Consider the following 21,865-nt stretch of genomic DNA (forward strand, 5'->3'; position numbering starts at 1 on the left):
TAGAAACACTTAAAATAAGGGCTGTGTTTCATGTAAACTTACCCTGGCATGACATTTTGATAACCTTGTAAATCTCTTTAGGACAAGGTAACTTTTATCAATATATTTGCCTCTATTTACCCCCAACAAATGAATTGCTAATTAGCTGCTAATGTGGCTATCATAAATAGCCAAATCGAGGCAAAGGTAAGAATCTCTGGATTAAACGGGCAGCAGGGAGCCTAGTGGTCAGTGTTGGGCCAGTAACTGAAAGGTTGCTGGATCGAATCCCAGAGCTGACAAGGTAAAAATCTGTTGTTCTGCCCCTGAACAAGGCAGTAGGCCGTCATTGTAAATATGAATGTGTTCTTCACAGACAATTCTGTAAAATTAACACAATACCGGTTAGCAAAGGCATCAGCTAGAGGTGACATGCAGGAGCTTGTGAGATTTGTAGTTTTGCATTTCTACTTTAGTGCTAATTATCATTTTCGAATCAGACAGAGACTAATATATTGATAAGTCACCTTGTCCAAGAGAGATTTGCATGATTATCAAAACGTAATTGCAGGGGTAAGCCTACACGAAACACAGACCTTATTTTAAGTGTTTCTAAAATCGCCTATGAGAAAAATATTGGGTACTATGACACCTCCACTGTGGAGCTCTATTTCATGATGTGAGATAATTAACTTGTTCTCTGTAATATCGTATAGCTTTGGACTCGTGCCATTACACATTATTTCAAGGGGAAAAGGCAGGTTTCTAGACTCATATGCTGCGTTCAAAACAACTGAGAACTCGGGAAATCTCATACTTCCGACTTCAATGTATTCAAGACAACTGGGAACTTATTCAAAAAAACTAGCTCCGACTGAGAAATATTTTTGAATGGTCACCCAACTCGAAATTCCAAGTCGGAAACTCCCATCATTCTAGAGCTCTGACTTTCCAACCTGAAGATCATCAGCGTCATGATTAGACCTTGTTTTTTTCAGTTTCCATTTGTCTTGAAAGCACCAATACCCTGACTTTTGGTGCATTCAAGACAACTGGGAACTCTGAAAAATATGAGGTTGGGTCGAGAAGTCTGAGCTCTAGAAAGAGGCCTGAGTTCCTGGGTTGGAATTCCGAGTTGGATGACTGTTCAAAAGATTTTTCCAAGTTGGAGATCGTTTTTTCCCTAGTTCCTAGTTGTATTGAAAGCACTGAAGTCAGAAGTCGGAGATTTCTGAGTTCCCAGTTGTTTTGAATGCGGAATTTGAGAACGGGTTGCGTGACGCAGCATGAACGTGAACGCGACTGGTCAACGGTCTGCTGGGTGGGGCGTTACACGTTCCTCCATACATTGCCTATAGGATTACTATCTCCCCCTTTATTTAATATCTCTGGTTCGCTACATACTTCATTTTTGAGAAGAAATTTACGTCTGTGAACGTGGTTTAGCGTTAGGCCAGAGCAAGGAGTTGGGTAGCCAGGCAAATACAAATTTGCCCTAGTTTCAAAAAAGTCTGTTTCAAACCAGTTGATTTGTACTAATAATAAAACAAGCTGACTTTACGCCTGGCATGTCCTGTTACCTGTGCACAGGCTACAGGACTGGCCTCAATGTCACAAAGCTATCAAGATATAAAACATTGACACATTGTAAAGATAATGAAACACCGATGTAGCAAGTAAGCAGAGTAAAAACAGTCGGCACTGATTTGAGTTACAGTCTTCCAGAATACGGCATTCTGAGAGGATGTTTTAGTGCCTCTATGGCAATTCAGAAAGCTTATTGAAAACCTTGATGAATGTGTTTGTTTTTTTATGCCCTTGTTTTCTTTCTGCTTGCATTTTGTAATTTCTGTAATTTCTGGCTTTTTTGTAAAATATACCTTGAACTCTATGACGGATAAAATAAAGGTTAAATTAAAAATAAATAACAAAATGTCTTCGAGCAGGAAAGAAAATCGAGCCCAGTCATAAGCCAGTGGTATAGACTGACGGAGCATTGATTTGAAGACATGGCGGACGACAAGGTTAGTGCCATAAATTGGGGAGTTAAAATCTGAGCTTTTATTCGCAGTTGTAGTACTTGTTTATTAACGTTATTTACCTTCAAGTCTGTTCATTGTAGATAACGTGACCGTGGTTTTGCTAGCTTTATGTTTTTGCGTAAGAGCTGTCACGCTAGCCTACTAGCTAGCTAATGTTAGCTAACTACACATTACATTCGTATCAGCAACCTGATTTACTGGTTCATTAGGCAACTGCTGCCGTTATTATGCTGGGTATGATGTCTGTAAGAATGTAGAATAGAAACACGATACTCATAAGCCATATTTATGGCCTGTAGAATTCCCATGAGCTGTCAAAGTTGTGCTGTGTTACGCTAGTCTAGAGTAATCAATAGTCGATCAAGAAAGTAAAACAGTAACGTAAACTACTTTAACAAGCATTAGTATCGCCGAATAATGGATTTCGTTTACAATATAGGTAATGTGACAGTAACAATTAGAAGATTTGGATGGAATATTTGTTGGCCGTTCTGCTGCACTAAGTGAGACAAACTAAAATAGTCCCAATAAGCAAAATGACGTTGAAACGACGCTGGGTTTATAAGCGCGGTTATCGACTCTGCCCCTCGAGCATGCTTTTGGGGCACAGTCGATAGCGCGCTGGACTTCGGGCTAGAAGGTCGAGGGTTTGTTTTCCAGACGCCGAAGTTAGGTTAAATGTAGATTTCGAATGAAAGGCGAAAATACGTATTTTCTGGACGTTGAAATATGTATTTTACAGACGTGAATTCGGGTTCATTTTCAGTTCTGAATGACAGTTGAAAATACCTAACTTATAGACGTCTATGTTTGGACCAAATTCAGACCAGACCAGACCAAATCTGAACCAAACATGGACGTCCATCACAAGAGGCTGCTGAGGGGAGGGACGGCTCCTAATAATGGCTGTAATGGAGCAAATGGAATGGCATCAAACACCTGTAAACAAATGTATTTGAAACAATTCCCGATTCTGCTCCAGCCATTACCACCAGCCCGTCCTCCCCAATTAAGTTGCTACTGACCTTATGTGAAGTCTATGTTTGGGCCAAATGAAGATTGGTCCAGACCGAACAAAATTTTAACCAAACATAAACGTCAAGGCCGGTCCGGAATGCACCAAAGAAAGACGCTGGCGTTGGACCGTGTTTACTGGGGTGTAGGCTACAATGGAATTTTATGAATGCCCATCCATGTGGTAGGCTTACGGTTTGTAAAACAGGCAGTTGCATTGGCTTTATTAGTCCTGATTTCTGTGACTAATCAATTTGGCTATTTAAGTTCGGAATATCAGCAACCCAGCTAACTTTATCAGGCGTTAAACTGAGCCTATTTGCAAAAATAATCAATCTGTTTACACAGCGTAAATTCTGATTCTCAAATTCTCAATGTTCAGTTTATCAGAAATATACGGATACGAGCTTTAAACCACTGATCATGACAATTTAGCCCACGGGGTGAAACTCATGGAGCGCAGTTGTGAGTATCCTGATTGTCCATTTTACTTTGACCTGGCCCATTTTTAGGAGATGTTGTTTAACATGGCAGTGTATTTGATTGGGCGCCATTTAGGTTAGGCTATTTGATCGGAGAAACTTGCATGATGTAAAAGGTCTGTCGCATTACATTGTCATACATTTTATCTCCATCCTGTATGCTACAGAAAAGACCACATTATTTCTACATAGACTGTATATGCTACATGATTTATGTTTAAAAAAAATGACGCAACATTGGTGGAGCGCCGCAGCGATGCGTATCTCCAACCGCGGGCTAAGAATAGACAAGCAAAAACATTTTGTGCCTTTGACAAAGTGGGCACGTATTATCACAGGGTAGCGTCAGCGCCCACCTAAAAATCCCATATGCCACTGGTTGACAGAAATTGTCATTGTTTCTCGGCAGAAATATGTGAGGTTTTATGTTGTTGCAGGTGAATGTTGGTCAGTTTAGCACAGAAAATGCCGCCCTGGTTAATCGGCCGCCTAATCCTGCCTAATGGGTGGGCTGGCCCTACATTCTTGTTTTGAGGCTCACATTTTGGTCCTAAGAATGACTGCATTCTATTTTATTCTCATTGTAGATTTTTTTCTTCCAGTTATCAGTAGCCACCGAGGATATGACCAACCACGCCTATTTATAGAAGATTCATATATTAACTGAAATCCTGTTTGATAAGTATAGTAATTGACCTTTGACATGTACCACAACAGGACCCCTTGAGACCACTGAAGGACCTGGCAGAGCTCAAGGACCAGCTAGAGGACATTCAGCGGCGTGTGGAGAAGGAAGTACAGGCTGGGATCCCACAGGTCAGATGTCTGACACACATGCAGGCCTCGGGCTGCTTTCACGCAAACATGATCTCATACAAACCCTCACTTTTCTGTAGTTATATATCAGGTCTGTATATGTGCAGATAAGAGTACACGTTTTCCATACATCTTGTTAAACTGTCAGATGGGCCTTAGAAGAACATCATACCTGTTTGTTGTGTGTTTCTGTTCCAGGGTGGCAGTGTGCTGGCCTCTCCTTTCCTTAAGGGCTTCTTGGCAGGATATATTGTGTCTAGGCTGCGATCCTCTGCGGTTTTGGGCGTGATCCTTGGTACTTGCACAGGCATCTTTGCAGCTCAAAATTTTGGCGTGCCCAACATCGAGCAAACCCTGAAAGACTTTTTCAACACTCTAAAAGGACCTGGCAAATAACAGCCCTGGTTCTGGGGGAGAAGATGGATCACTGAACCAATAAACCTGCCCCCTAAAAAAGATCCATTGAACTACTCCACTCCACAGCCTTCAGTTTTAGATTGCACAATGGTACGGAATTTAGAAAAATGATATTTGTTTGTGTGGAGAAATTTAGGAAAAACCAATATGGTTGCTTGAATCATGCATCATGTCTTCACAATCATCTCTTGCTATGTGTGCAATACGCCTCAGGGGCTTATATATATATTTTATATTAACTGGAAAGATAACGGTCTTATTTTATGCAATGGGGATTTTACTGATGGAAGTGGGTGCTTTATAGGGGGAGATTTCCTTTGCCTCAGGGCAGCTTTCTATTTGGTCTTGCTTGTAGATTAACCATCCAACCTTGTTATACCCAAATTATATTTACAACATACTGTAGTACCCATATGCTAAACATGAGAATATTATGTTAATATCTACAAATCTGTTCCTAGCAAGTTCTCTGCCTATGTTCTGACTTTTAGGTCACTGTAAACCCATATTGACCTGCTCCTAGTAGACCAGTCTTTATTGTGTCTGGTTGATAGTTCTGTACACTGAGTACATCACAATGCAGTCTATATAATGGTGCACAGTGACCTCTACAGGGGAACTATCGACCTGCAGTTTGCATCCATATCGGTCAGGTGGTTCTGGCAGGAGTTCCTGTGATTTAGCAAAGTAAATCCATATACCAACTGATATAACCCTGGACATCTGGCTCAAGCATTGCAGTTCTATTAATGTTCAGTACTGCCTTCTCAGCCAGAACGAACTACATGGGAGAAGTTTCTGATTTACCACAATACTTGGGACTAGTAAACAATCTTGAGCCATGCACTATTAGGTGAATGATATTGTCCTCAGAGGGGGTTGTAGTCTCCTAGCTCAGGGGGGGGTTTCAAACCTAGCTTCTAGGACCCCCAGCCGTTCCATGTATTTTAAATGTGCCACAGCTAGCACACCTGGTTCAACTAATCATCAAACCATTGAATAGGTGAATCAGAATCAGGTGTGCTATTTCAGAGCTACAACTAAACTTAAAAAATGCCAGGGGAGAGATTTGAAAACCACTGCCATTGTTACCAGACTGACAGATGTTGGAGAGCCTAAAAGAATGAGATGCTCACAGTTGTTTTTTTTAGCACTAACATGCAATCTATATCGGTTTAATCTCGCAGTGAAATGAGAAATCACCAATAGCAGAGCATTTATAATTGGTTTTCCATACATGAGGTATGCTATGTCAGTGATGTCTGTTCTTGTTGTGACAATGTAGCTGCGCATTTTCTTTTGCTTTGGTTTGTACACTTGAAATGGTATGAAATTTCAATTATATGGCAGCCCTTTAAATAAAGTGTTTCATTTCAGTGGCATTTATTTTGACTTTATTTTATTAGCTAGAATGACTGTTACACCTTGGTTGGCCTAATCTCAGTTTTATGGTTAGCAGTGAGCAGCAGTTAGTACACCTGGCATTATTATATCAAAATCATAGGTTAATTAAATAGACCCATACAGAAAATACAACAAAAGAGAACTTGTTAGTTTCCAAATCCATGTGCTGGATTATTTAGAATGTCCACAGAATCAGGGCATTCTGAAAGGAAGTGCTTAAATGTAGACATGTCTAGTGGGACAGTTTTACTGGTCCTCACAGCTCACTGGTTTTTACTCATCTGTAAATAAAGAGAAATGTACATTACCAACAGAATAGCCAGATAGTTCCTTACAGCATACAAATGTAGTCAGACGATACTTGAAGAAAGGTCAACGATTAATTGCTTCCTATTTTATTGGAAAATGACATGCCACAAGGATACTTACCACTCCGCATCACATCAGGTATGGCCATCACATGATTGAGTGCTGCAAAAGGTAGTAATAATGGATGTGAATTAGGGCTGTCAAACTATTATAAGAGTTAATTGCTGGATTTGCTGTGATTAATTGCAAATTCATAATTTGCTTAAATTTAACTTATTTATTTTAATACAAAAAGCATTACAAGAATATTGACATCTTGATTTTGTTCGAAGTAATGGTAAACAAAATCTAACCTCAACGTAAACTTGTTTTGACATCGCACTGTTGTTTTTAGCTGAATAGATTATGTATTTTGGATGTTTTCAGTGTATTTTGAATGCTTTCAGACTGCGAATTATTGCATAAAATAAATAGTGCCCTAAAATTACAAAAAGTTAATTTGAGTTAATGGATTAACTCTGACAGCCCCAGTATGAATACTTCATAATCTAAGAGCATTAATCACAATGGATTAATTCACAAAAAAATTAATTCATATCTATCTTCTCTGAAGAAAGGGAAAGTGAGACAAGTCAGGTCCAAGGAAAATTCCGGATTCATAAGGAAACTTCAGGTTGGAATTCTTTGGTTTCATTTAAGTATTTCTGATTGGCTGACTTGATCAGCATCATCAGATGTTAGTGGAAGATTTTCTTGAACACAAAGGGAAACTAAAATATCTTGTCTCTGATGCAACTAAAAGGAAAATAGTGCACTTGTTCAAGAAATCAAATGGTTAGTTGGAACTTCTAGGGTCAGTTTGTTTAGAAACAGATTAAGATAACACCTGGACTTTAAAAACTATTCCTACGGAGATTCTCTATTGAGCATGCTTTTTAAGGATATGGCTTATTCTTTGTCTGGGAAACTAGTCCCTGAAGTAGAAAAGAGTGCAGTGGGTCTTGTGTTTATGGGTCGCAACATCTGAGTATAATTTAAAAAAAAATCCATCTATATTCAACTTCAAAATGAATAATCAACTTCAAACAGGATCTTACCGGATGTGGCGCCGCACCTAGCAGGCCCACTGGTTACGGTGCCAGAGAGCTGCTTCCCACTGGCATCCACACACCAGCAAAGGGGTGTGGCATCCAGGCACTGCTGGAGCAGGTAGTTGCCCTGCTCATCACACTGGGGTCGGAAGAATTCAATACTTGTTGGCTTCAACCCTGTTGACTCCAGCTGACACTGTGTGGGAGAACCTGATCCTGTGTGGATGATGTTATGTGATGAGAGAGGAAGTGAGATAAAGAGTGGGTGGGGGAGCTTTGAAAGGGGGGTTTACTGGCATGACAGTTGAAATGTCAATGAATAACATTTCATACCTTCCTTTGGCCCTTGGGTAGATGTCCCCTGAAAAAGGAAGCCGAAAGACAGAACTGAGAATAAAGGCATATTCAAGAGACAGCTAAGCATGCTAATCATGGTTTAACATGTCATTTCTATAGCTGAAGACTGACCTCATCAGCAGACCCATCGATCAGCAATGGCATGGTGTTCATGGGCACATGCAGCTTCATGGGGACAGCAGCTGTAGACAGAAAGAGAGAAACTTTCATATACATTTACAAAGTTTAGCCTACATAAGATACAGTATCTTTTTGAGTGGTAGTTCACTAATTTCCTGTTCAAAAGGCTCCAAATAAAGGGTGTAGCTCTGATAGCCATTAGCTAACACTAGAACTTTACAGGACCGGGTCCTGAGGGGAACATATCGTCTCACCAGCGTGCCCTTGACTCAGCTCCTTCTTCAGGGATTTGCTCTCTTCCTGCAGGTCTTTAATGTCGTTCTTCTGGCCCAGGACGAAGTAGGCCGTCAGAGCCTGACCAGCAATGAGCAGGCAGGCCAAGAGGGTGAAACCAGCTATCTTGAAGGCCCTCTTGTTGGACCCTCTGTGAGGAGACAGAATATAGAAATTGAGAACATGATGGATACTTTATTGCTTTGTTATGAGTCTGATGGATGGGACTTTTCGTATAATTCCGCTATTACAGTAATCAATATAAATGTGTATGTGGCAACAAAGAAAAGAGTTTTGAATCAATTACTAGACCATACTAAATCATACCTTCTTTATGACGGTAAATTATTTTCACAACAAAAATGATGACGTCAGGGGTTGCTGGGCAGACAACCTTTTTAAGTTTAAGGAATTTATCTAGATTCTAAATCACATTTAAACAAAGATAAAATCTATCAGCGTATACATACACAATTTATGTAATCACAGATTAAAACTAATACTGCTCAACAATTTGTATATCTAGATAGGCGTTTGGACAGCGTAGTAGTGATGATCATGCTTTTTAGTTTGGCAAAAAAAAGTACATTTCTGTCAGTTTGATCATTGTTTCCTTTCCCCTGAGAATACTTTTTTTTTTTTTTTTTTTTACATAAAACGACTTCTTTGAAATTACCCTGTAAATGTTAGAAAATTATAATAAAGACATTGACAAGAGAAAAAGGTATGTAATATTCCTTACTCTGCTGTAGTTCCTACATTGATTGCGGTCTGCTCGCTGGAAGCTCCGACGAGGGGCTGTCTCTCTGGCTCAGACATCCTGTAGCAGTCTCTCTGTTACAACCTTTTAAAGGGGGGTTCAATCTGAAATGGCTCACCCAAAACAGACACAGTTTATAACCTGTCCGAGGAGAAGGGAATTTTGAGATTGGTCAAATTCAAGGAAAGTCCCTGATACATAAAATAAACTCAGGTTGGACAGTTTGGTTTCATTAAATGATTTCTGATTGGCTGACTTGATCAGCGTCAGCAGTTGTTGGTGGCATATTTTATTTAACACAAAGAGGAACTACAATATTAGGTGTCTGCAGCAATTCAACCAGAGAGGAAGAGGCGAAGCGAAGCATAACTGGGCCCAAAATCTGTCTTCTCCAGCAGGTGGCATTTCTTTGTTTTATTCGCTCACCAAGCGAGTTGTTTTTGCTAGAGGTCAATAGGAGTTTTGAATTTGATTAACGAAAAAAGTAATTGCTTATTTGCTACGTATGTCTTATTTGATCTAATATACATTTCGTAATGTTCAGGTTGTCACGAGTGTACTGATATAAGTAGGACACGTGACATCCCAGCCACGTTGAGAAAAACACTTTATATCGGAGTTGTGCCTGTCCACACGCGTATTTTCCCTCTTATTAACTATAATTCATTGTTAGAGCTGCCACTTAAGTATCTGGTCAATATAATGGATAACCTGTGACTAAACCGTAAACAATATACTTGTTAAAGAGATCAAATGGTTAGTTGGAACTTCTAGGGCAGGATTCCTAGAGAGATTAATGCTGGCCTAAAAAACGATTTAAATTAAGATTCTCCATTGACCATGCTTTTTAAGGATTAGCCTTAATCTGTGTCCGGGAAACCAGCCCATAGAGAAAAGTGAAGTAGGTTTTGTGTTTATGGGACCCAACATTTGAGTATAATACAATCCCTCAATGTGTACTGTTTAGGTATGGATTTACTATTCTTGTCTGGTTTAGAGGTATATTTGTTGTGCACATATTGCTGTATTTAATGTGTCTATTGTTTTTACTATGTACTGCAAAATTAATTGCACCTCAGGGATAATAGACTCTTCTCTAATAAGGGGAATTGTCAGAGAAAATTGGATGGGCATTTACCTGTCTGACAATGGTATTCCCCTAGTAGTGTCACCTTTAGAAATCTCCCAAAGATAATTTACAGTAATTTTACTTTAAAACATGCAAAACATGAACCAGACTTAATTATTTGGAACCAATGATTAGTATATTGGACGAAAGGTCAAAAAGGTGGTCAATGAAGGGTAATAGCCCAAATGAGTTTACACTACAAAGCAGTTACAAAGGTCGCATTCCCCTGCTCAGATGTTGCATGCATCAACTAATGATTGTGTGCCTCATCGACTGACAGATTGCTGTAAGATGTTGTTAGCCGGTATGTAAAATACCAAATCCAGGCGTTGTAAGATCTGGCATGCATCAGCAACGCCTGGGCAGAGGAACGTGAAAAGATCTGTGATTGGTCAAAAGACACATTTGTTGAAAGAAGTCAGAATTGGGCTGCCTGTGTAAACTCAGGGGCGACAGGTAGCCTAGCGCAGAGTTTCCCAAACTCGGTCCTGGGGCCCACACTGGGTGCACGTTTTGTTTTTTGCACTAGCACTACACAGCTGATTCACTACAACAGTAGTAGGCCTAATTACCAACAATGACGAGACCGCCTAAAGGGAGGAGGTGAGGGCCCTGGCAGAGTGTTGCCAGGAAAATAATCTCTCCCTCAAAGTCAACAAAACAAAGGAGCTGATTGTGGACCTCAGGACACAGCAGAGTGAGCACGCACCCATCCACATCGACGGGACCGCAGTGGAAAAGGTGCAAAGCTTCAAGTTCGTTGGCGTACACATCACTGACAATTTGAAATGGTCCACCCACACAGACAGTGTGGTAAAGAAGGCGCAACAGCGTCTCTTCAACCTCAGGAGGCTGAAGAAATTTGGCTTGGCCCCTAAGACCCTCACAAACTTTTACAGATGCGCAATTGAGAGCATCCTGTCAGACTGTATCACCGCCTGGTACGTCAACTGCACCACCCACAACCTCAGGGATCTCCAGAGGGTGGTCCGGTCTGCCCAACGCATCACCGGGGGCACACTGCCTGCCCTCCAGGACACCTAAGTCACCCGATGTCACAGGAAGGCCAAAAAGATCACCAAGGACATCAACCACCCAGGCCACGGCCCGTTCACTATCTAGTCACCAGCTACCAGAAGGCAAGGTCAGTACAGAAGGCAAGGTCAGTACAGGCGCACCAAAGCTGGGACTGAGAGACTGAAAATCAACTTCTAGCTTAAGGCCATCAGACTTCCATCACTAGCCATCACTAGCCGGCTACCACCCGGTTACTCAAATCTGCACCTTAGAGGCTGCTGCGCGATATACATAGACATGAAATCACTGGTCACTTTAATAATGTTTCCATTCTGTTTAACTCATTTCATATGTATATACTGTATTCTATTCTACCCTATTTTAGTCTTTGCCATGCCTACCTTGCTCGTCCTAATATTTATATATTTCTAAATTCCATCCTTTTATTTTTTAGATGTGGTGTATTGTTGTGAATTGTTAGATACTACTGAGCTAGTAACACAAGCATTTCGCTACTCCTCCAGTAACATCTGCTAAATATGTGTATGGGGGGGGGGGGGGGCGCGCCCCAGGACAGTGTTTAAGAGCATTGGGGGTTAAGGGGTTGGGTTAAATGCGGAAGATTTTGGTTGAATGCATTCAGTTGTACAAAAATGACTATGTATCCCCCTTTCTCGATAGACATCCAGGTTCTCCCAGACTGATTACGTGCATGTTGTCACGCCCTGACCATAGAGAGCCTTTTTATTCTCTATGTCGGGGTGTGACTAGGGTGGGTAATCTAGGTTGTTTTTTTCTATGTTGGCCTGGTATGGCTCCCAATCAGAGGCAGCTGTTTATCGTTGTCTCTGATTGGGGATCATATTTAGGCAGCCATTTCCCCACTGTGTTTTGTGGGATCTTGTTTATGTGTAGTTGCCTGTGAGCACATGTATCGTTTGCTGTTTTTTTCTTGTTTTGTGCGTTTCACAAATAAAAAGATGTGGAACCCATATCACGCTGCGCCTTGGTCCGAATGTTATTTTGACGATCTTGACACATATAGTACAAGCAGAAATGTTTGTCACTACAAAATGTTGACTACTTTATCAGCCTATAATATTCCATTTTGTTCTCATTCAAATAATTATCTATAAAATAATTTGTTAGTTTAATTTAAAAGGGTTGGATTGTGGTATTGAAGCCCGTTTTGAGTGGTCCAACAAAAATCGACCTCCTTGGCAGTGTGGATGAACAGGAATAAAGCAAAGCATTGGCAAAACAACGCAGTGGCTCAGCGAGACTGATGGAAATTTTCATCCAGGCTGGAAACTAGCCTTTAGTGGTAGAGAGGTTTGGAACTCATTGCTCTATTAACCAAAGTATCGCCTAGTGATGTCCCCAGTCAGGCCAAAACCCCATCACACCAAAACAGGCTGAAATAAAAAATAAATAAAAAAGCTCATACACTAAAAGGGTATTACCATAATTTCCACAATATTATTCCAACCTATGTGGAAATAAAAATATATACACTATCGGGCAACAGTTTTAGAACACCTACTCATTCAAGGGTTTTTCTTTATTTTTCACTATTTTCTACATTGTAGAATAAGACATCAAAACTATGAAATAACACATATGTAATCATGTAGTAACCAAAAAAGTGTTAAACAAATCAAAATATTTTTTTGTGTGCCTTCTTAAAACTTAATTTGTGGAATTTATTTCCTTCTTAAATGCGTTTGAGTCAATCAGTTGTGTTGTGACAAGGTAGGGGGGACATGAAGGTCAGTCAATATAGAACATTTCAAGAACTTTGAAAGTTTCTTTAAGTGCAGTCACAAAAACCATCAAGCGCGATGATGAAACTGGCTCTCATGAGGACCGCCACAGGAATGGAAGACCCAGAGTTACCTCTGCTGCAGAGGATATGTTAATTATAGTTACCAGCCTCAGAAATTGCAGCCCAGCCTCCCGGGTGGCGCAGTGGTCTAAGGCATTGCATCGCAGTGCTAGCTGTGCCACCAGAGATTCTGGGTTCGAGCCCAGGCTCTGTTGCAGCCGGCCGCGACCGGGAGGTCCATGGGGCGGCACACAATTGGCCCAGCGTCATCCGGGTTGGGGAGGGTTTGGCCAGCAGCGATATCCATGTCTTATCGCGCACTAGCGATTCCTGTGTCGGGCCGGGCGCAGTGCACGCTGACCAGGTCGCCAGGTGTACGGTGTTTCCTCCGACACATTGGTGCGGCTGGCTTCCGGGTTGGATGTGCATTGTGTCAAGAAGTAGTGCGGCTTGGTTGGGTTGTGTTTCGGAGGACGCATGGCTCTCGACCTTCGCCTCTCCCGAGTCCGTACGGTAGTTGCAGCGATGAGACAAGACTGTAACTACTACCAATTGGATACCATGAAATTGGGGAGAAAAAAGAGGGTAAAATAATAATTACAAAAATAATTACGAAAATAAATTGCAGCCCAAATAAAACAGAGTTCAAGTAACAGGCACATCTCAACATCAACTGTTCAGAGGAGACTGTGTCAATCAGGCCTTCATGGTTGAATTGCTGCAAAGAAACCACTACAAAAGGACACCAATAATAAGAAGAGACTTGCTTGGGCCAAGAAACATGAGCAATGGACATAACACTGGTGGAAATGTGTCCTTTGGTCTGGAGTCCAAATTGGAGATTTTGGTTCCAACCTCTGTGTCTTTGTGAGACGCCGTGTGGGTGAACGTATGATCTCCGCATTTGTACTTCCCACCGTAAAGCATGTAGGAGGAGGTGTGATTGTGTGGGGGTGCTTTGCTGGTGACACTGTCGGTGATTTATTTAGAATTCAAGGCACACTTAACCAGCATTCTGCAGCGATACGCCATCCTATCTGGTTTCCGCTTAGTGGGACTATCATTTGTTTTCAACAGGACAATGACCCAACACACCTCCAGGTTGTGTAAGGGCTATTTGACCAAGAAGAAGAGTGATGAATTGCTGCATCAGATGGAAACAAGGGAAAAACAAAAGGGTCAAAAAAGCACAATGGGGGCATCTAGTGACCAAAACCGGAACAATCCTGGCCAAATCCTGACAATAAGTCCAAATTTGAGATTGTTGGTTCCAACCACTGTGTCTTTGTGAGATGCAGAGTAGGTGAACGGATGATCTCCGCATGCGTGGTTCCCACCGTGAAGCATGGAGGAGGAGGTGTGATGGTGTGGGGGTGCTTTGCTGGTGACACTGTCAGTGATTTATTTAGAATTCAAGGCACACTTAACCAGCTTGGCTACCACAGCATTCTGCAGCGATATGCCATCCCATCTGGTTTGTGCTTAGTGGGACTATCATTTGTTTTTCAATTCTACAATGACCCAACACACCTACATCTGTGTAAGGGCTATTTGAACAAGAAGGAGAGTGATGGAGTGCTGCATCAGATGACCTGGCCTCCACAATCCCTCGACCTCAACCAAATTGACATGGTTTGGGATGAGTCAAACCACAGAGTGAAGGAAAAGCAGCCAACAAGTGCTCAGCATATGCGGGATCTCTTTCAAGACTGTTGTGAAAGCATTCCAGGTGAAGCTGGTTGAGAGAAGGCCAAGAGTGTGCAAAGCTGACATTAAGGCAAAGGGTGGCTGTTTGAAGAATCTCAAATATAAAATGTATTTTGATTTGTTAAACACTTTTTTTGGTTACTACATGATTCCATATTTGTTATTTCATAGTTTTGATGTCTTCCCTATTATTCTACGTAGAACATAGTAAAAATAAAGAAAAACCTTTGAATGAGTAGGTGTTCTAAAACTTTTGACCAGTAGTGTATGTAACAGTTGTTAAAATACTTTGTCAATTTCACCAGGTCCATATATTCATATACAGTCGTGGCCAAAAGTTTTGAGAATGACACAAATATTAATTTTCACAAAGTCTGCTGCCTCAGTTTGTATGATGGCAATTTGCATATACTCCAGAATGTTATGAAGAGTGATCAGATGAATTGCAATTAATTGCAAAGTCCATCTTCGCCATGCAAATGAACTGAATCCCTAAAAAACATTTCCACTGCATTTCAGCCCTGCCACAAAAGGTCCAGCTGTCCTTTCAGTGATTCTCTCGTTAACACAGGTGTGAAGGCTGGAGATCACTCTGTCATGCTGATTGAGTTTGAATAACAGACTGGAAGCTTCAAAAGGAGGGTGGTGCATGGAATCATTGTTCTTCCTCTGTCAACCATGGTTACCTGCAAGGAAACACATGCCGTCATCATTGCTTTGCACAAAAAGGGCTTCACAGGCAAGGATATTGCTGACAGTAAGATTGCACCTAAATCAACCATTTATTGGATCATCAAGAACTTCAAGGAGAGCGGATCAATTGTTGTGAAGAAGGCTTCAGGGCGCCCAAGAATGCCAGGACCGTCTCCTAAAGTTGATTCAGTTGCGGGATCGGGGCACCACCAGTACAGAGCTTGCTCAGGAATGGCAGCAGGCAGGTGTGAGTGCATCTGTACGCACAGTGAGGCGGAGACTTCTGGAGGATGGCCTGGTGTCAAGAAGGGCAGCAAAGAAGCCACTTCTCTCCAGGAAAAACATCAGGGACAGACTGATATTCTGCCAAAGGTACAGGGATTGGACTGCTGAGGACTGGGGTAAAGTCATTTTCTCTGATGAATCCCCTTTCCGATTGTTTGGGGCATCCGGAAAAAAGTTTGTCCGGAGAAGACAAGGTGAGCGCTACCATCAGTCCTGTGTCATGCCAACAGTAAAGCATCCTGAGACCATTAATGTGTGGGGTTGCTTCTCAGCCAAGGGAGTGGGCTCACTCACACTTTTGCCTAAGAACACAGCACTGAATAAAGAATGGTACCAACACATCCTTCGAGAGCAACTTCTTCCAACCATCCAGGAACAGTTTGGTGCAGAACAATGCCTTTTCCAGCATGATGGAGCACCTTGCCATAAGGCAAAAGTTATAACTAAGTGGCTCAGGGAACAAAACATCAACATTTTGGGTCCATGGCCAGGAAACTCCCCCAGACCTTAATCCCATTGAGAGCTTGTGGTCAATCCTCAAGAGGCGGTTGGACAAACAAAAACAAAACAAATTCTGACAAATTCCAAGCATTGATTATGCAAGAATGGGCTGCCATCAGTCAGGATGTGGCCCAGAAGTTAATTGACAGCATGCCAGGGTGGATTGCAGAGGTCTTGAAAAAGAAGGGTCAACGCTGCAAATTGACCCTTTGCATCAACTTCATGTAATTGTCAATAAAAGCCTTTGACACTTATGAAATGCTTATAATTATACTTCAGTATTCCATAGTAACATCTGACAAAAATATCTAAAGACACTGAAGCAGCAAACTTTGTGGAAATTAATATTTGTGTCATTCTCAAAACTTTTGGCCACGACTGTAGCATGTTGATTTGTTATTATGCATGCCTGCAGCCTGGGAATATTTGAGTGTGTACTTGTGTTTTGCCCTGCATGCTCGTTCTCAAATAGTTTTGATGCACTATGAGAGGTAGGTACTCTTTTTCTGTTATCTTCAGAAAAGTAACATTCCTTTAAGCACAAAGTCATACACCGTTTTTTTTTTTTTTGTGACTTAGACTTTAATTGTACTTTTTTAGGATGATATTAACATTCTGAATTCAACATGTGGTTACTAGCTAGCTAAGGTATTGTATGTGTGAACGATGCCTTGCTCCTCGACTGATCCCAGTCTTTTCTATTGTGCGTCTATGTTGTAGAAAGTGGCGACAATTGGCATAACATTTTTGTGCTCTACAAATGTTTTGTATTTTATTTTGAACAACCAGGGGCCTGTTGCACAAAACTAGGATAAGGGATTAAGCCAGGATATCTTGGTGATCCTGGCTCAATTGATCCGTAATCCGGTTGCACTAAAGATGGATAGGGGGCAGGAGGATATGTTATGGTATAAATTACCATGGAGATTTATTCTGTGGAGCTAGCCTGCTCCAGACCAGGCTAAATTCCAGGATCTATTTAATCTCATCCCTAATGTCAGTCAGCAGTCACCACAAATGGAAACCAATAGTTATTTCACTGCTCACTATACATTGTTATCACATATAACTAGACCCACTGTTATTATTTAAACGTTTGTGATCATTAATTTCAATGATTTTGGATAAAAAATGATTTTTAGATGATGTTGCTATCATTAGATAATTTACAGTTTCCCATAGACTATAAGGCTATATATAAAATGATAGAATATTAGGGCCACAGAGGGGAAAAAAACACAAGTCATAATATTGTAACCAGTTGTTTTAAAGGAGGACAGTTGTTAAAATGACAGATGTGGGGCATTTCGTGAAATTGTACTTCAGTATGGTTTCATAAACAAAGACATGCTGATGTGCCAGAATATTAAGTATCACATTGTCATAAGTATCAAAACTGTAAAAACAATATGTAGCTTTTCTGCAGAAAGAACCAGCCTCATAAATTTATGACTTTATCCTTTTTCTTCAGTGTGGCCCTAGTACTCTGTCATATAAACAAATACACATTCCATATGAATATAAAAACACAATGTGTAACATTATGTTCCTTTATTGAATAAGGACAAAACAAAGCAGGTAAACCATCAGCTCCTTTCGAAACTGAAGTCACAGTGACTCTACAAGATGGAAAGCACAGAATCCAAGCATATTATACAAAATGATACATACACATTCAAAGGTCTGTATATAACACACCCTGCATGTCTGCACACTAAAATAAATGCAGGACAAATCCATACACATCAACTGAACAGACAAATGAATGGATGCAGTAGCCTCCCTGCAGCCTTGTATTACACACAGTATACCGCACAAACATCATAAGAGGCCAAATTCGTCAAAAAACGAACCCAAAAAAACCCAAATTCCTCTGCCACCGCAGGACATATTTAACCAAAATTGAAAGCACATATACTAACTAAAATAATTCAACACATATTGGTCCCTCAGCAGCCGACCACTGTCGTCATCAGGGAAGATTGCCGGATTGTCCCAGTCCATGGCTGGTGGCACTCTGGGGGCCCTCTCCTTCCTCAGGCAGGCCACATTGTGGAGGACAGCACAAGCCACAGTAATATCACATGCCCTAACAGGGCTGACCCTTAATTTGTGAAGGCAGTGAAAGCGTGCCTTCAGGAGGCCAAAGGTCATTTCAACTCTGGCCCTGGTCCTGGCATGGGCATGGTTGTAGGCCTGCTGTGCTTCCTGGGGGTCTGTGAAAGGTGTCAGGAGAAAAGGCTGGCAGCCATACCCCCTGTCTCCCAGCAACACACCAGAGAATTCACCTGTCAACACAAAATCTCATCATTACTACCTCATAAACACAGTGATATTCTTGACACAGCCATGATGGTTATAAATAGGGGTTGTGTGGCTTACCTTGTGATAGGCACTGATAGATTTCAGAGGCCCGAAAGATTCTGGAGTCATGGACTGAGCCAGGCCATTTTGCCACAACATTGCTGATCACACAGTCAGCATTGCAGACCATCTGAAATCATAAGATGAGGAATATTACACCAATCAATGCACATCACTGGCAATGCAGAGTGTTCGTCAATGGACAATATCAAAAAGTTATGTTCACCTGAACATTAATGCTGTGAAAGGATTTCCTATTCACAAAATCGGCCTCATGGGCACCTGAGGGGGCTTTTATCCTTATGTGTGTGCAGTCCACTGCACCAATGACATTGGGGAAACCTGTCACACAAAGTAATGAGTATCCTACTATGTGTTAACAGTTGTCCTGTAATTTGTAGATCCTCTTACCTGCAATCCTATAGAACTCCTCTTTGATGTCACAGAGTCTTCTGTGGCCAGGGAAGGAGATGAAGACATCTGCTAATGCTTTGATAGCCAGACACACACTCCTTATTGTGCGGCAAATTGTGGCCTTGTTCAGCTGTTCTGCATCCCCCACTGAGTACAGGAAGGCTCCACTAGCAAAAAAGCGCAAGGCCACACAAACCATTTGCTCCACACTCAGTGCATGGCTCCGTGCAGTGCGGTGCTTAATCCTGGGACCCAGTAGTCTGCATAGATACCTGATGCCATCTGCAGAAAACCTGTATCTTTCATATAGATGGTCATCAGGGAAGGCCAGTGGGTCCAACCGGTCCCTGAAGACCCTTTCTCGCCTGAAGGCTCTCCTCAGCACAAGTGCTTCTTCATCCACCACATCTCGCACGAATGGGCATGCCATTGTCAGAGCAGAAAGGAACACACAATTTTGGGCCTTCATATAGGCTAGTGGCCACACCTGGTGCTGGGGGGGTGGGCAAAAGAGGGCGATGCCTTATAACGATGACTTGGTTGTACTGATTGCTGGGAAAATAAAAAAAACCTTAGAAAGATGCCACCGTCCTGTGTGCTCACAATAAGAGCTCATATGTCATGGCTCACTTGACTTTACGAGAATATACCTAATTTTTATTTTGAGCTGTGTCATCTTCTTGGAGCTGGGGGAGGAAAGAAAAATAATGATTAATACATTTGTGTTACAGTTAGCATACAGTGTACATTGAAGGCATATCTCACCTCCCTCTCAAGTTTATTTATTTCAAGGTCCAGTTTCCTAATTGTCCTCTTTTTTATTTCGGACTCCAGTGCAAGATTTTCCATCTTTTTCTTCTTGTACTGAATGTCTATGTCTGCCAGTTCTATTTGGCGCCGGAGGTGGTTGCCATACAACTTTCTGATAGCTTGTGAGCTCTGTGAACACAATACAATTAGCGCAGCTGGAATTTGGCAGGATGTGGTGTCCTTTTATTAATACGCACTATGTTGCCAGGCTGGTTTTCCCACTGTATAGCATCTGGGTCCTGTAAAAGAAATTAGATTTTTTGATTTTGATGAGGACTCCTCACCATTGTAGAGTAAATAGTACTTTCACAGTCTTAACATGATACCTCATGCCTTCTGGAATCCAGAGAGATGGTCTCCTCCTCATCATCGTCTCCATCATGTGCTGTTGCTGCTGCACTGGGGCCTTCACCCTATCACATTTAATCGGATTCATATTGAAGCTAGTAGACAAGACATGCCAGGCCTACAGTATGCCTTTGATGGAGTACTCACTGGATCAGCATCGTCTGGTGCTTGTGCTGGTGGCTCTAACAGGAACACAGTGCTGCCAGACACTGCAAGGCAATAGGTAAACCAAAGTCAGACAGTCCAAATTGATTCAATATGAATGTGGTTGTATCCCATGTAGAGATGGAAGGACATACCTTGAATGAAGCGGGTGGCATCTTGGGAGGAACCTATGCTCGTCTCTTTCCCCCCAGGGATCCCCTCTAAGACGGGCCTGCCTTTATTTAGCTCCAAGGCCATGTCCTCTGCTGGGGTAAGGTCAGCCTTTGGTGACCCACCACCCGTGCCTTGTCTGTGGGTATTCTTTTTCACTGCTAAAACAGTACAGACAATGTGTGAGCAGGCACCTTCTGGGTACAATATATGCTTGTGCTTTGTTAAATATTAGTCAGGGACCATACCATTCTGCAGAATGTTCTTGTATTTGATTTTGACCTGCTGCCATGTCCGTTTTGGCCCGTTCATGTTTAATCTACACACACACACACACACACACACACACACACACCACATTTAATGGAGTCACACTGCAAAAAATTACTTGGTATTTTTGTCTTGTTTTCAGTAAAAATATCAAACAATTTATCATAGCTTTATACAGTGTGATGGAGTTACTTTACACAATTTCACTCATATCTGCAGTGCATTTCAATTAAAAATTTAACCGTTTCATAATTACAGTACAACTGCATTTTTGGAGATGTGAATTAAATATTTGAATTGTAATTGTGATGTTTCAGCGGAGCGGTGAGTGTGTAATTGTGCACTACTTACGCATTCAGGCGGTCTGCAATACTTTGCCACGCTTTTTCTCTTTGCTTTATCACTGTGGCGGTGTTGCCTTTCTTCTTAATTATATCTTTTACCTCCTCGTATGCCTCCATGAGGATTTGTGCTTCCGACGGGGAAAAGTACGCGGCTCTAGTTGCCATGGTAAATCAGTTAATCTGTGATCTGTGGCGGGGTCTATTTGAGTGAGCCGTGAGCGCGCACCTATCCAGGATTGGTTTCACCTGGCTTAATGAATCCGTGTCTGCTCATCCTGGCTTGGTCTTTGTGCAACCAATTAAGCCTGGACGCACATGTTTTGGCTTCATTGAGCTCAGCTGAGTCATTTATCCCGGATGTCTTAATTCTACTTTTGTGCAACAGGCCCCAGATCTCCAAAGTCCACTTCTATAGTCTCAATCAATCACACACAACGTAGAGCTACAGCTGTGCAGTACGGCACCAGTGACCTGGATTCATCGTTGATCGACGTTAGCTCAATCACGGCGGCGCTGCTGCTCTAGAGACTCTTTACATCATTGAGGTACTCCTGCCGCATTGTGGCAAAGAGCGGAACTGCAGTCTATTTTCTTTCCTGTTTAATAATTTTTCTGAAAACAATGTATTGAGAATGCTGTTTATGGTTAACTAACATAGAAGTATGTTCACCAACATACATTTTAACATAACAGTGGTTTAGTGACATGGCATCTTATAATGGTGATGATGAACCCAAATTCACTGCCGGGAGGTGGAGGTTTTTATCATACCCCGATTA

The 21,865-nt window shown here is 41.7% G+C and overlaps 3 protein-coding genes across 9 annotated transcripts; 1 reads left to right on the forward strand and 2 right to left on the reverse strand.

Moving 5' to 3' along the window:
• The first annotated feature begins 6 nt into the window (after positions 1–6).
• On the forward strand, positions 7–6,126 carry LOC139552727 (SLC35A4 upstream open reading frame protein-like). Of its 4 annotated transcripts, none has more exons than XM_071364748.1 (4): positions 7–87; positions 1,926–2,003; positions 4,235–4,333; positions 4,532–6,126. In XM_071364748.1, exons 2-4 carry the CDS (start codon positions 1,989–1,991, stop codon positions 4,727–4,729), a joined length of 312 nt encoding a protein of 103 aa, XP_071220849.1. In that variant the 5' UTR covers positions 7–87; positions 1,926–1,988; the 3' UTR covers positions 4,730–6,126. The 4 variants fall into 4 exon arrangements, with proteins under 4 accessions (XP_071220849.1, XP_071220848.1, XP_071220847.1 ...); XM_071364747.1 differs by lacking the exon at positions 7–87 and adding an exon at positions 198–283; XM_071364746.1 differs by lacking the exons at positions 7–87; positions 1,926–2,003 and adding an exon at positions 2,616–3,230.
• Position 6,127: 1 nt separating this feature from the next.
• Positions 6,128–9,369, reverse strand: cd74b (CD74 molecule, major histocompatibility complex, class II invariant chain b). Its single transcript, XM_071364745.1, has 7 exons — positions 9,047–9,369; positions 8,286–8,455; positions 8,023–8,093; positions 7,888–7,915; positions 7,561–7,770; positions 6,584–6,625; positions 6,128–6,435 (listed from the first exon to the last, which is right to left on the reverse strand). The coding sequence occupies exons 1-7, from the start codon at positions 9,121–9,123 to the stop codon at positions 6,428–6,430; spliced, it is 606 nt and encodes a 201-aa protein (XP_071220846.1). The 5' UTR covers positions 9,124–9,369; the 3' UTR covers positions 6,128–6,427.
• Positions 9,370–17,738: 8,369 nt separating this feature from the next.
• On the reverse strand, positions 17,739–21,664 carry LOC139552724 (putative nuclease HARBI1). Of its 4 annotated transcripts, XR_011670464.1 has the most exons (11): positions 21,094–21,664; positions 20,721–20,791; positions 20,457–20,633; positions 20,305–20,366; positions 20,136–20,222; positions 20,007–20,048; positions 19,650–19,938; positions 18,997–19,551; positions 18,812–18,927; positions 18,604–18,715; positions 17,739–18,509 (listed from the first exon to the last, which is right to left on the reverse strand). XR_011670464.1 is itself a non-coding variant. In XM_071364743.1 (10 exons), the coding sequence occupies exons 7-10, from the start codon at positions 19,466–19,468 to the stop codon at positions 18,139–18,141; spliced, it is 1,071 nt and encodes a 356-aa protein (XP_071220844.1). In that variant the 5' UTR covers positions 19,469–19,938; positions 20,007–20,048; positions 20,136–20,222; positions 20,305–20,366; positions 20,457–20,633; positions 20,721–20,791; positions 21,094–21,491; the 3' UTR covers positions 17,739–18,138. The 4 variants fall into 4 exon arrangements, 2 of the variants coding, with proteins under 2 accessions (XP_071220844.1, XP_071220843.1); XM_071364743.1 differs by having other exon boundaries at positions 18,997–19,938; positions 21,094–21,491; XM_071364742.1 differs by having other exon boundaries at positions 19,650–20,048; positions 21,094–21,491.
• Between the last annotated feature and the right edge of the window lie 201 nt (positions 21,665–21,865).

This window comes from Salvelinus alpinus, chromosome 24, assembly GCF_045679555.1.
Source record: "Salvelinus alpinus chromosome 24, SLU_Salpinus.1, whole genome shotgun sequence".
Lineage (NCBI taxonomy): Eukaryota > Metazoa > Chordata > Actinopteri > Salmoniformes > Salmonidae > Salvelinus > Salvelinus alpinus.

Bases quoted from the DNA above. Each gene is read 5' to 3' on its own strand.
- LOC139552727 (XM_071364746.1), top strand. From the start codon at position 3,201: ATGAATGCCCATCCATGTGGTAGGCTTACG. The intron at 3,231-4,234 runs GTTTGTAAAACA...GTACCACAACAG, and splicing joins ATCCATGTGGTAGGCTTACG to GACCCCTTGAGACCACTGAA. The intron at 4,334-4,531 runs GTCAGATGTCTG...TTTCTGTTCCAG, and splicing joins TACAGGCTGGGATCCCACAG to GGTGGCAGTGTGCTGGCCTC.
- cd74b (XM_071364745.1), bottom strand. From the start codon at position 9,123: ATGTCTGAGCCAGAGAGACAGCCCCTCGTCGGAGCTTCCAGCGAGCAG. The intron at 8,456-9,046 runs GTAAGGAATATT...GTCTCCTCACAG, and splicing joins AATGTAGGAACTACAGCAGA to AGGGTCCAACAAGAGGGCCT. The intron at 6,626-7,560 runs GTAAGATCCTGT...TACCTTTTGCAG, and splicing joins TAGGTGCGGCGCCACATCCG to CACTCAATCATGTGATGGCC.
- LOC139552724 (XM_071364743.1), bottom strand. From the start codon at position 19,468: ATGAAGGCCCAAAATTGTGTGTTCCTTTCTGCTCTGACAATGGCATGC. The intron at 18,716-18,811 runs GTGAACATAACT...TTATGATTTCAG, and splicing joins TTCACAGCATTAATGTTCAG to ATGGTCTGCAATGCTGACTG. The intron at 18,510-18,603 runs GTAAGCCACACA...TTGTGTTGACAG, and splicing joins CTATCAGTGCCTATCACAAG to GTGAATTCTCTGGTGTGTTG.